General features: G+C 35.4%; 2 protein-coding genes across 4 annotated transcripts; both read right to left on the bottom strand.

The window, feature by feature from the left end:
• On the bottom strand, nucleotides 48-5,326 carry LOC107622380 (protein STRUBBELIG-RECEPTOR FAMILY 3). 2 transcript variants are annotated; one of them, XM_021114012.1, is made up of 15 exons: nucleotides 4,739-5,326; nucleotides 4,309-4,438; nucleotides 4,062-4,130; nucleotides 3,845-3,910; nucleotides 3,628-3,699; nucleotides 3,324-3,395; nucleotides 3,179-3,244; nucleotides 2,988-3,053; nucleotides 2,361-2,725; nucleotides 1,848-2,236; nucleotides 1,456-1,727; nucleotides 1,107-1,245; nucleotides 719-855; nucleotides 471-627; nucleotides 48-270 (listed from the first exon to the last, which is right to left on the bottom strand). In XM_021114012.1, the coding sequence occupies exons 1-15, from the start codon at nucleotides 4,839-4,841 to the stop codon at nucleotides 208-210; spliced, it is 2,166 nt and encodes a 721-aa protein (XP_020969671.1). In that variant the 5' UTR covers nucleotides 4,842-5,326; the 3' UTR covers nucleotides 48-207. The 2 variants fall into 2 exon arrangements, with proteins under 2 accessions (XP_020969671.1, XP_020969672.1); XM_021114013.1 differs by having other exon boundaries at nucleotides 1,848-2,233; nucleotides 4,739-5,324.
• Nucleotides 5,758-8,837, bottom strand: LOC110268204. 2 transcript variants are annotated; one of them, XM_021114102.1, is made up of 4 exons: nucleotides 8,259-8,837; nucleotides 7,617-8,066; nucleotides 6,562-6,645; nucleotides 5,758-6,404 (listed from the first exon to the last, which is right to left on the bottom strand). In XM_021114102.1, exons 2-4 carry the CDS (start codon nucleotides 7,879-7,881, stop codon nucleotides 6,259-6,261), a joined length of 495 nt encoding a protein of 164 aa, XP_020969761.1. In that variant the 5' UTR covers nucleotides 7,882-8,066; nucleotides 8,259-8,837; the 3' UTR covers nucleotides 5,758-6,258. The 2 variants fall into 2 exon arrangements, with proteins under 2 accessions (XP_020969761.1, XP_020969760.1); XM_021114101.1 differs by having other exon boundaries at nucleotides 8,455-8,837.

Raw genomic sequence — 9,897 nt, 5'->3', positions numbered from 1 at the left:
AATCGTCCTTACAACACAACATCAAATACGAGACAAGGGGACAACATAATCCACTTGAATGTATGTCACTGATAACTACATTGCTATGCAGAATACAATCAACATCTCCACACCAAAATTAATAAAGAAAGAATGGAGTAACCCAGAAATTTGGGAGGCAACCTGTGTTTGAGTCCACATCCTAGCTAATGAAATCCATCATGCATCTTACATCATCCTTAGAAGATCTTGAACAACTTCAGACATTGCTGGCCTGAATTCAGGTTCATGCTGATGGAACAAGAATAGTATAATCAAAATGAGAAAAGATTAAATAAAATTCTAGGCACAAGAAAGCTCTTTTAGCAATCACATCAATATAACTGGTGACACTTCAAGTCTTAGTTGCATATACCATATATTCCAATTACACCAAAGCAAAAGTGTGTGCATGCATGTGTGTGTACATAGTGCATGTTGCAGAAAATTACCTGGACGCATGAAGAAACAATATCTGCAAAACGCGACAAGGACTTCATAGGATAGGCTCCATTTAAGCTGGGGTCAACCATTTTCGACAATGCATCAATGTCATGGAGTTGAGGGACTGCCCATCTCACCAATATTTGCTCCCCTCGCGGAAGTGACCTAAAATATGTTTGGTGACTTAGCCAAATGCAATTTTTTTTTTAGATAAGCATTTTGTTCATCTGCTATCAACATTTTACAGGTAGCTAACCTGTCGTGGGATTTTCGTCCCGTGAGAAGTTCCAACATTACCACTCCAAAACTGAATACATCACTTTGATGTGTATAGCTTCCGAACTCAAATTCTGGAGCACTGTAACCATAAGCCGTGAGGAGTCGTCCTGATAACTGAGATACATGCACCAATGCTAGTGAGAAATGTTTATGGCTTACATCTGTAAACATTACTTTTGCCATTATACATTTTGCATAAGAATACCATGTTCTTTAAGGCTTATTTATTCCAAAATGCTCAATAGTATGCTAACAATGTTCAAAACATAATTAAGAAGCCTTAAGATACTAGACATATTCTTATGAGCTCAAACAACATATTGGTTGAAAATTTATAGGTGGTGAAATAAAAGCTTAATATATACCTGACCAGCAGAGCCAGAAGATAGCAAAGGACCTAATCCACAATCAGAGATGCACACTTCAAGGTTGTCATTTAGGAGTACATTGGCAGACTTAAAATTTCGGTGCACAATAGGTGGCCGAAAGTTCTCATGCATATACCTAGTCATGGAGATTCAAGTTAAGGCAGTAAAGAAAACCAATGCCTTCACCTAGTGTTGGCATCTAAAAGATATAACTGCTTTATGTGGATGAATATTAAGTTTACATCAAAATGTTGAACAACCTCTCACCAAAATTATAAGTAATTGAGTTTATATAGATGGTAAGGAAAAAATTAGATTATGATGATTGGTTGGTTGCTGAACTCACTCTAAAGCTCTTGCAGCTCCAAGAGCCACCTGAATTCGAGCATTCCATGTTAGTCTAATACGGCATTCACTATCGCCATGCAGTGCATCATGCAGGGTTCCATTACTGCAATACTCGTACACAAGCAGCCGTTGGCTATACTCGGTACAGTAGCCCGTAAACTTCACAATATTAGGGTGCTGAATTTTTGAGATGTTGGACACTAATTGGAGAAATTGTTCATGGTTCTGCTCCATAGAAGCAGTGGCATCTAATTTCCTCACAGCCAATATCTATAAAGATTATTTGAAAGATATAAGTATGTGAAGCACCAGGTTTATGCTTTTGTAAGTTAAAATATTAATCGAAAACAATTCATCATCAGCAAATTAAGAACACAAGAATCTTGTTACCTTTCCATCAGGGAACTCAGCCCTATAAACAGGCCCTAAGGTGCCTTCCCCAATAAAATTTTCTTGGGAAAAGCTATTGGTATATTGTTGAAGTGATGCAATAGAATAAACTTCAAGGGAACATGTTTTGTCATTTATTTCAGACCCTTTGGCAGGTATAGCTGGATTGAGGATCAACTTCTGACTTTGTGTCATTGGGTAAGGACGCGGTGGTGGCTGGAGGTGTGAAAGTTTGGAAGCCTCACTAGTGTTGATTAACTCAGAACCATGATTGTATTGTGAAGTTGCAGATGCTGTTTTCACATATTTTCCTTGTTCATCCTGAACCTTTGGAATCAAATTTGTTTTTCTATTTAGCACTTCAGATACAAGTGATGGTTTCTCAACTGCTGCATTTGCCATTGCAAAACAGTATTAAGAGATTACTTCAAAACAGAATGAAAAAGAGGAAAGAAAGAACTAGACCAAGGTAACACAGATTTACTTTAATCGAAACGGATGAAATATGTTTACCTTTCACCTCCTGATTGGTTGCTTCAAAGGAAGTGTCACTGCAAGTAGGTTTATGTAAAGGACTTTCGAAGACACTAACATTTTGCTTCTTGGCATTTTTCTTCTCTGGCCTTCGTTTAAAGCACCACAGCATAAAAATACAAACGCCTAACAAAATAAATATCAAAAGACCAGCACCAGCAATCCAAATGATATTCTTAGCTATAAATGACTTCCTAGCACTTGCAAGCATTGATGCAGTTGGGGAAGAAGGACTATTTGCTACTCTCCATGGTGATTTCCCAGGGGATGGAGCCATAGCTGCAGGTGATGGGGCTGCAGCAGGTGATGGAATAACACTAGTATTAAATGGATTTCCATCTTTTCTGCAAGGAACATGCCACCATGTTAACATGAATGAATATCTATGAATAAGGTTATGAATTCACTTAGCCTAAGGCCATATACAAAGGAGTTAAGTATAGAAAAATATAACGAAATGGCATTTCCTAGTGCAGTATTTCAATTTTTTCTTTCTGCTTCTTATACTGGAATAAAAATACAATATGAAATCCTCCCACAGGATATCTGGCTTAAAATGGACTTCAAATGGAAATTGAACTTATCGAAGTTCAAAGAATTCCTCACCTGAAAATAGGGACACTCAGCAGTTTTGGCGGAATTGGCCCGGAGAAGGAGTTATTCTCAATATTCCTACATAATAAATTCACAAGGTCAACCAAAAAGTATACTTTGTACTTCCTATGCACTGATTGCAAAGTATTGATAATATTTATTTATATGTTTTGTAAGAAAGATATAGGTAGAAAGAATTCTACAGATCCTGAAGAGGCAGGTCCTGCAAAACATAAAGGGTCCCAGAGAGTTGATTGTTCTGCAAGTATCTGTAGGTAAATACATAAGTAATGAAGAAAGCATCCTCATCCGATAGAAAGCAAACTATACGCAATAAAATTTACTCACAATGTAGTAAGGGATGATAAAGTCCCTGTTGAGGAAGGCAGCTGACCACTCAAGTTGTTATTTGACAAATCCCTGAAGCATAGCACATGATTTTCAATACTGAATACCAATATGATTCAACACAATCTTCTTACATAGAAATCAAACTCCAATACAAAGTACACTTTAGATTTATCCAGTTAAAAGGTTATTGCTTACTGATATCAAGAAAGTAAATTCTCCTTCGAAATGAAGAAATACAGTATGGAGGGAAAAATTAACAAATGAATATGGCATCTCGGGATGAGATAACTCATGAACTCACAAGTGTGACAATTGAGTTAGTAATGATAAAGCATCTGGAATGCTTCCATTTAACTGGTTTCCTGAGAGAGACCTAAAATATCAGAACGAAAGAAAAACTGCTTTAAGTACATTTCTAGATATGCATATGGCAAAAAGATGACTAATTACTATGTCCATGATAAAAAAAAATAAATAAATAAAAAATAAAAAATTCAGATGTGAAAAAGATAACATACAAGCTCGTAAGAGTAGGGGGCAAAGTGAATGGAATGGGCCCTCCAATGTGGTTGTTGCTAAGATCACTGCACAAGAAACAGAAAGCTTCATTTCTAGTTCAAACAATTACACAATTGGTGCTTAAGAGGTACTAAACTCTCTCGATTAATCAAACAGAACCACGATTAATGTGTCACTCATCAGTAAACACAATATTGAAATTGAAACAACACTTACATTTCTAAGATGGATGGAAAATTCAAATTACTACCAAGCTCTCCACCCAAATTCAGGCCATCAAGTCTTCTGTCAACCCAAAATACAAGTTTTACTTAGTCTTATTGCACTTAATTAAGCTCTATCAATCAAACAACTAATGAAACATTGAAAATAATAACATTATCATTTCCAACCAATTATATAGAGCATGCAAACAATAACACAATATTAACCAAAAATAGTTTAAAAAGAGAACTTCACATACATGGAAGTGATGTTGGAAAATACACAGCCAACACCTTGCCACATTTCAAAACATGGATCTCCTCCCACAGGCTTCCACCCTAGAAGAGGTGGTGAGCCAAGAGCAACATATAGACTACTGATTGCTGCAACTGTGACCATAGAACATATTGAGTTTAGAGTTTAGACAAATTCTGCACTTACATGATACTTGTTACTTAATTAGGTGAGCTTCCCAATTAAATTTATAACCATCATCTTTCAAATTGCAAACAAGTTATCATCAACTCTTTCATGATAATATAGTGCAATAAAGCAAAACAAATAACACTTGAAAGTTAAATGAGTTTTGTCGTCTTCCTTTTTTTTTTTTCAAAGGGAAACAACAGATTATTTCTCCTATTTCTTATTTCAAAAATAGAAATAAAACTATGGAAAGGGAAAGTATCTACCATCAACTACGTCAGTGTCACCAACTGCACAGAAAGTTCCAGCAAGAATCACCATCAGAGTAACAAAGAGTCGAACATGCAACACCAAATTTGTACATCCCATTTCTTCAAAGGGTAAAGTTTCCAAAACTGAGGCCTCCACTGCAACAATGAACTCCAAAGACACACACCAAGTTGAACTAACACCACTGAACAAGACAAAGGTAGAAACTTTGTGGAGAACCTGAGGTAGTTCTGAGAAAGGAAACAAACCCTTTTCAGTGAAGAGCTATACAAACCAAAAATGAGCTGCAGCCCCAAAAAAAAGAAGCTTTTTTGTTGTTTAATGGTAGGTACTAGGCATGGTGAGTGGAAAGTGAAAATGGGAGTCTAAGGGTACTTAGAAACGAAGATAAGAAGAGTTGGAAAGCCCTAACATGGTCCAACCAAAGCATAAAGCACACTCGCATATACATACAGAGAGAGAAAATTTGTGTCTGTTTGTGTGTGTGTATATGAGAGTATGTCATGAACTATGTTTTGCTCTCTCTTTTTTCACTTGTTCGAAAGCAAAGGAGCAGTGTATTTGGAGAAAGAAAATTTGTGTATTGAAATGGTGGATTTTGGGGTCCACCACCCGCCACATCAGAAGATTGTGACAGATTCACAGAATGATGGTATCTCTGCAACATGTCATAAGTAGTAACTCTTCTCACGTTGTATGATTGTATTGTATGGTGTCAAATGTAATCATGTTTGGTTTTTCTCTTATATTATTATTAGATAGATTATTAGTTGTGACGAGGAACAAGGAACAAAGTTCAATACAATGTTGCTACTTAAACCTACAAGGACGAGAGTTAATATTATTGCTTATCAAAATCAAAATTGAGAGAGTATTAAATTCACACCTAGTTATTTCTATACGAAGTTGATATTTAAAATTATTAAATAATTTGATAAATTTAAATAAATTATTATCGAATAATTTTTAAATATTAATTTGATATAAAAATAAAATAAGAGTTAAATCTTAAAGTGATTTTTGAAGTTGCACTCTAACTTTATAATAGTCCCTAAATTTAAAAGTTACTTATATTTATTCCTGAAGTTGTACTTTGGGATTCAGAGTCGTCCTTCCGGCACATTCCGTCCATCTTGCGCTACTGAAAAACTGAGTTGGCCTCCTTCGTGACACGTTAGCAAAGAAACGACTTGCTGACGTGGCAGAAAAATTTTTCTGATTCAATTTAGTCCCTCAATTCCCCAATTTTGAAGAATCATCTCCACAGTGCTCACACTCTTCTCTTCTCTTCGGTTCTCTTCTCTTATCTTCTCCATCTTCAAAGCCAGACGGTTATGGCCAGCGCGAGCAAGCGCGAGCAAGCACGAGCAACACAACTGGGAGCTCGAACAACCCACGATGGACACCCCCATATTTAATAGCTGCCTCTCAAAATAACCAAGTAGCACGCATCTCTTTCTTGACTAATCGCTCAGCATGATCTGAAACTTTATTTTGTCTCTGTGAGAGATCAGGTTCATTTGATTGAAAGCATTATTGCCATATATATTAACCATGCCTTTATTGTGTGTGAGAGATTTGTCGGGTACATGTCATCTACATCTTGTTTCATAGCAGCTGTTCCACGGAACAAATAAAATTGTGTTCCAGGAGGTAATAACCCTGAAAGATCCCAAAAGAAAACACCGCATCAATGAGTTGAAGAAAAGTAGAATAGTTGATGTCCTGCACTGAATTGAAACAAAAACGAAATTGCAAATAGTGAATTGGATACAAATGCACACTTCAAAGTGACATCAACATATTACTGGGTGATTACCTTGATGCTGCTGCCACTTCAAAGCCTGACCAATTAGAGTCATTAATCGAGACGAAGGGACTACAGTAACTTCAGCGGCAAGAGCTGAAAATGCAAATGCAAGTTAGTTCCAGTTTTCAAGCAATATAAAATGGCACAATGTACTTATATAATCATAAATAGGAAAAATAAACCCACAATATTAAGAACCACCTTGGTGGTTATGAACTTGAGCCACTAAATTATATTAGAATTAAACAATCCTGATTTCAGTCATGTTTTAGTCTAAAATCTCAATACCTTCTACATTTTTTATAGAATTAATAAACTAAATTTGAGACTCGAGTTTGAGTTAAGAACTTGAACAGTTGAACGTTCACTGAATGCTACCATGTCCACAATCTTACAACACACTTATAGCAAGAATATTGAATTTTATTTAATTAATGATTATTATAGTGTATAGCATAATTAGAATGCTAGTATTCTACTACGGTATTATATAGCTATGGAAAAGGTAGGAGTATAAGCAATGTTTGTAAACACAATACCATAAGAAAATTATCTCCGGGGCACATATTTGGGTATAAACATATTATACAACAAACGGTATTTTATCTCTTCTATTATCTTTTGCAAAGTTTCTCAATTCTCACAGGAACCCTTTATCAAAATGCTAGAAAAAACACAATTAATTCAACAAGAAAAAATGAAAAGGGAAGCTTGACAGCCCATCACCAAAAGAGAAAAAGAAAAGCAATCCACCAGTTCAAGTGATAAGGAATTCTCCAAACCATTATATTCTTAAAAGAAACAATCCTAGAATTATCCTATAAAAGATCTTGCAAATGAAAGAATTCTAGCTAAACAAAATTGATAACAGTGTATAAAAATAGAATTGGTTTCCTCAAATCAAACAGACCACAAATTTTTCACATCATCACTTTTAACAAAACAAAACGAAAACAGAAAATAGAACTCCAGCAACAAAATGGTTCTCTATCAATCAGAGGAGGGTTCATTTTAAAATTTCAACCAATATAGAAATATTCATTACAATCAGATATAGCAACTACCAGTAAAGTAGAAGACAAAGGTATCACGTATGGCAGCCAAAGGTTGCTGCAGCAAAAGATGGCATTGAGCTTGATTACTATATAGAACAACTCTCTCCTTCTTGAATCTCATTGGACACAATGACAATGCTTCTGAGTATTTTGATGCAGCTCCAGAAATATTTTCAGATGAGAACAGAGAATTTCCTTCAAACTTGACCACCAGAGCTACAGCCTGCTTAATATGTAGATCTTCCTTGGACATATTCTTTTTCCATTTTAACATTTGCTTTGAATTTAATAGGTCCTCAATTTGTTCACTAGTGCGATCACTAATTGAGCTTCTTCCTGACCCTGTGACTGGATGCAATCCTGACGAACACCAACAATGAAATCACCAAGATTTTTGTGGTCACCAAGAGTTGTAATTTCGGCAAGGTGAACTAATGCAGGAACCACTTTATCAATCACCTACATAATACACGGGAAACTTTTAAGTTCAACATGAAAATTCACTTCTAATACTCAAATTATATAAACAGATAACTGGTGCTTGAATAAATAAAAGCATTGTGGTAGTGATAGATTTTAGTCTGAAGAAGGTACACCATGGGTCAACTGCAGTATAATGATTATTAAAAGCCGGAGTTTCATAGATATTACAAGGCACAGATGTTTTCACTTGGTGTGTTTAATCCAAAAACAATACAAGGAGAGCAGTATAAGAAAGCATGGGCAGCAATGTATCTTAAGGATACTAATCTAAACGTGAAAGATTTATTTAGGGAAATTTGTGATGACAACAGAATGAAAAGATGGTTACTGAAACCTATGTGGCAAACTTATATGATGCACCTACTGTATACGCAGATCATATCATAGTGGAGGCATGCTGTGTATTTCACTTGCTGGAAAAATCAGAGAGCTCAGTTGATCCAGAGCAAGAGCTCAAGATTAGCATTGACAAGCTTGTGAGTGTGCACCAGGATCTGCTTATCTTGGACAACCAAATTCATTTCCAATCACTCAGACTCTTGTGTCAGGATGAAGCCAGGCTTGAAAAATGTCTCTGCAACTTCCTTCAAGTTTAAGGGGAAAATGATCGTGGTTGTTCGAGCTCCCAACCGCGTTGCTCGCGCTGGCCATAACGGTTTGGTTTTGAAGATGGAGAAGACAAAAAAAGAGAACAGAAGAGAAGCGAAGAGAAGAGTGTGAGCACTGTGGAGATGGTTCTTCAAGATTAGGGATTAAGGTTTTTAATTTAAATTGATGGACCAAATTGAATAAGAAAAGTTTCTCTACCACGTCAGCTAGCCGTTTCTTGGCCAACATGTCACGAAGGAAGCCAACTCAACTTTCCGGTAGCGCCAGATAGATGGAATGTGCCGGAAGGACGAGTTTGAGTCCCGAAGTATAATTTCAGGGATGAATATGAGTAACTTTTAAGTTTAAAGACTACTATAAGACTCGAGTACAATTTTAAGGACCACTTTGAGATTTAACTCATAAAATAACTATATCAAAATCTTCACTATTATTTAAATAGCATAACATGATTTCAATACTCATTAGTTATCATTGGAAGACGACTTTGATTATTATGAATAATTAAATATGGTGATATACGAGGCCAAAAAATCTTGAAACGGAGCAAAATTTGATTAAATGCTTTAAAATGGGACAAATAAAAAAAATTACAATAATACAAAAAGAGAAAAAAGAATCATGGGAAGAAAAAGCTTTAAATATCAGCATATGTTTTTGAAGCGAAGAATACTACTTTTGACATGGTTAGAATTAATGGTGAACCTTCTTATTATCTCTTTCCTTTCTTACTTAACTTTCCTAGGGGTGTACATGGTTCGATCCGACTCGTAGACTCGGCCCAGTTCCAAATATTTTAGAGGCTAATTTAGTGTAATTTTATTGGGTCTAGGACTGAGTAAGGTTCTCAAAAATAGACCCGATCATTATTTCGGGTCGGATCTGAACCATAGTTCGGATCATCCGAACTCAGTCCAGTGGCTCGATCATCATACACAATTAATATTTTGTGTTATTAGTGATGGATGATGGTTATTCTTATGTAGAATTTAAATATTATAAACCTTAATATTTTGTGTTATTAGTCATTATAAGATTATAAGTTAATGTTTTATGTTTAAAATGCATAAGACTTTAGACTAATGCATAATATTATGTTATTTGTATTGATTTAAATATTTGGTGTTATTAGACAATATTAGTATTGGTTATGGTTATGTTTTAATTTTAGAGAATTGTTGGTTCTTGTTATATTTTT

The sequence above is a fragment of the Arachis ipaensis genome, chromosome B10, assembly GCF_000816755.2.
Source record: "Arachis ipaensis cultivar K30076 chromosome B10, Araip1.1, whole genome shotgun sequence".
In the NCBI taxonomy this organism is placed as follows: Eukaryota; Viridiplantae; Streptophyta; class Magnoliopsida; order Fabales; family Fabaceae; genus Arachis; species Arachis ipaensis.
Note: the sequence above shows the minus strand (reverse complement) of the source record. Positions and strands in the feature narration are given on the sequence as shown.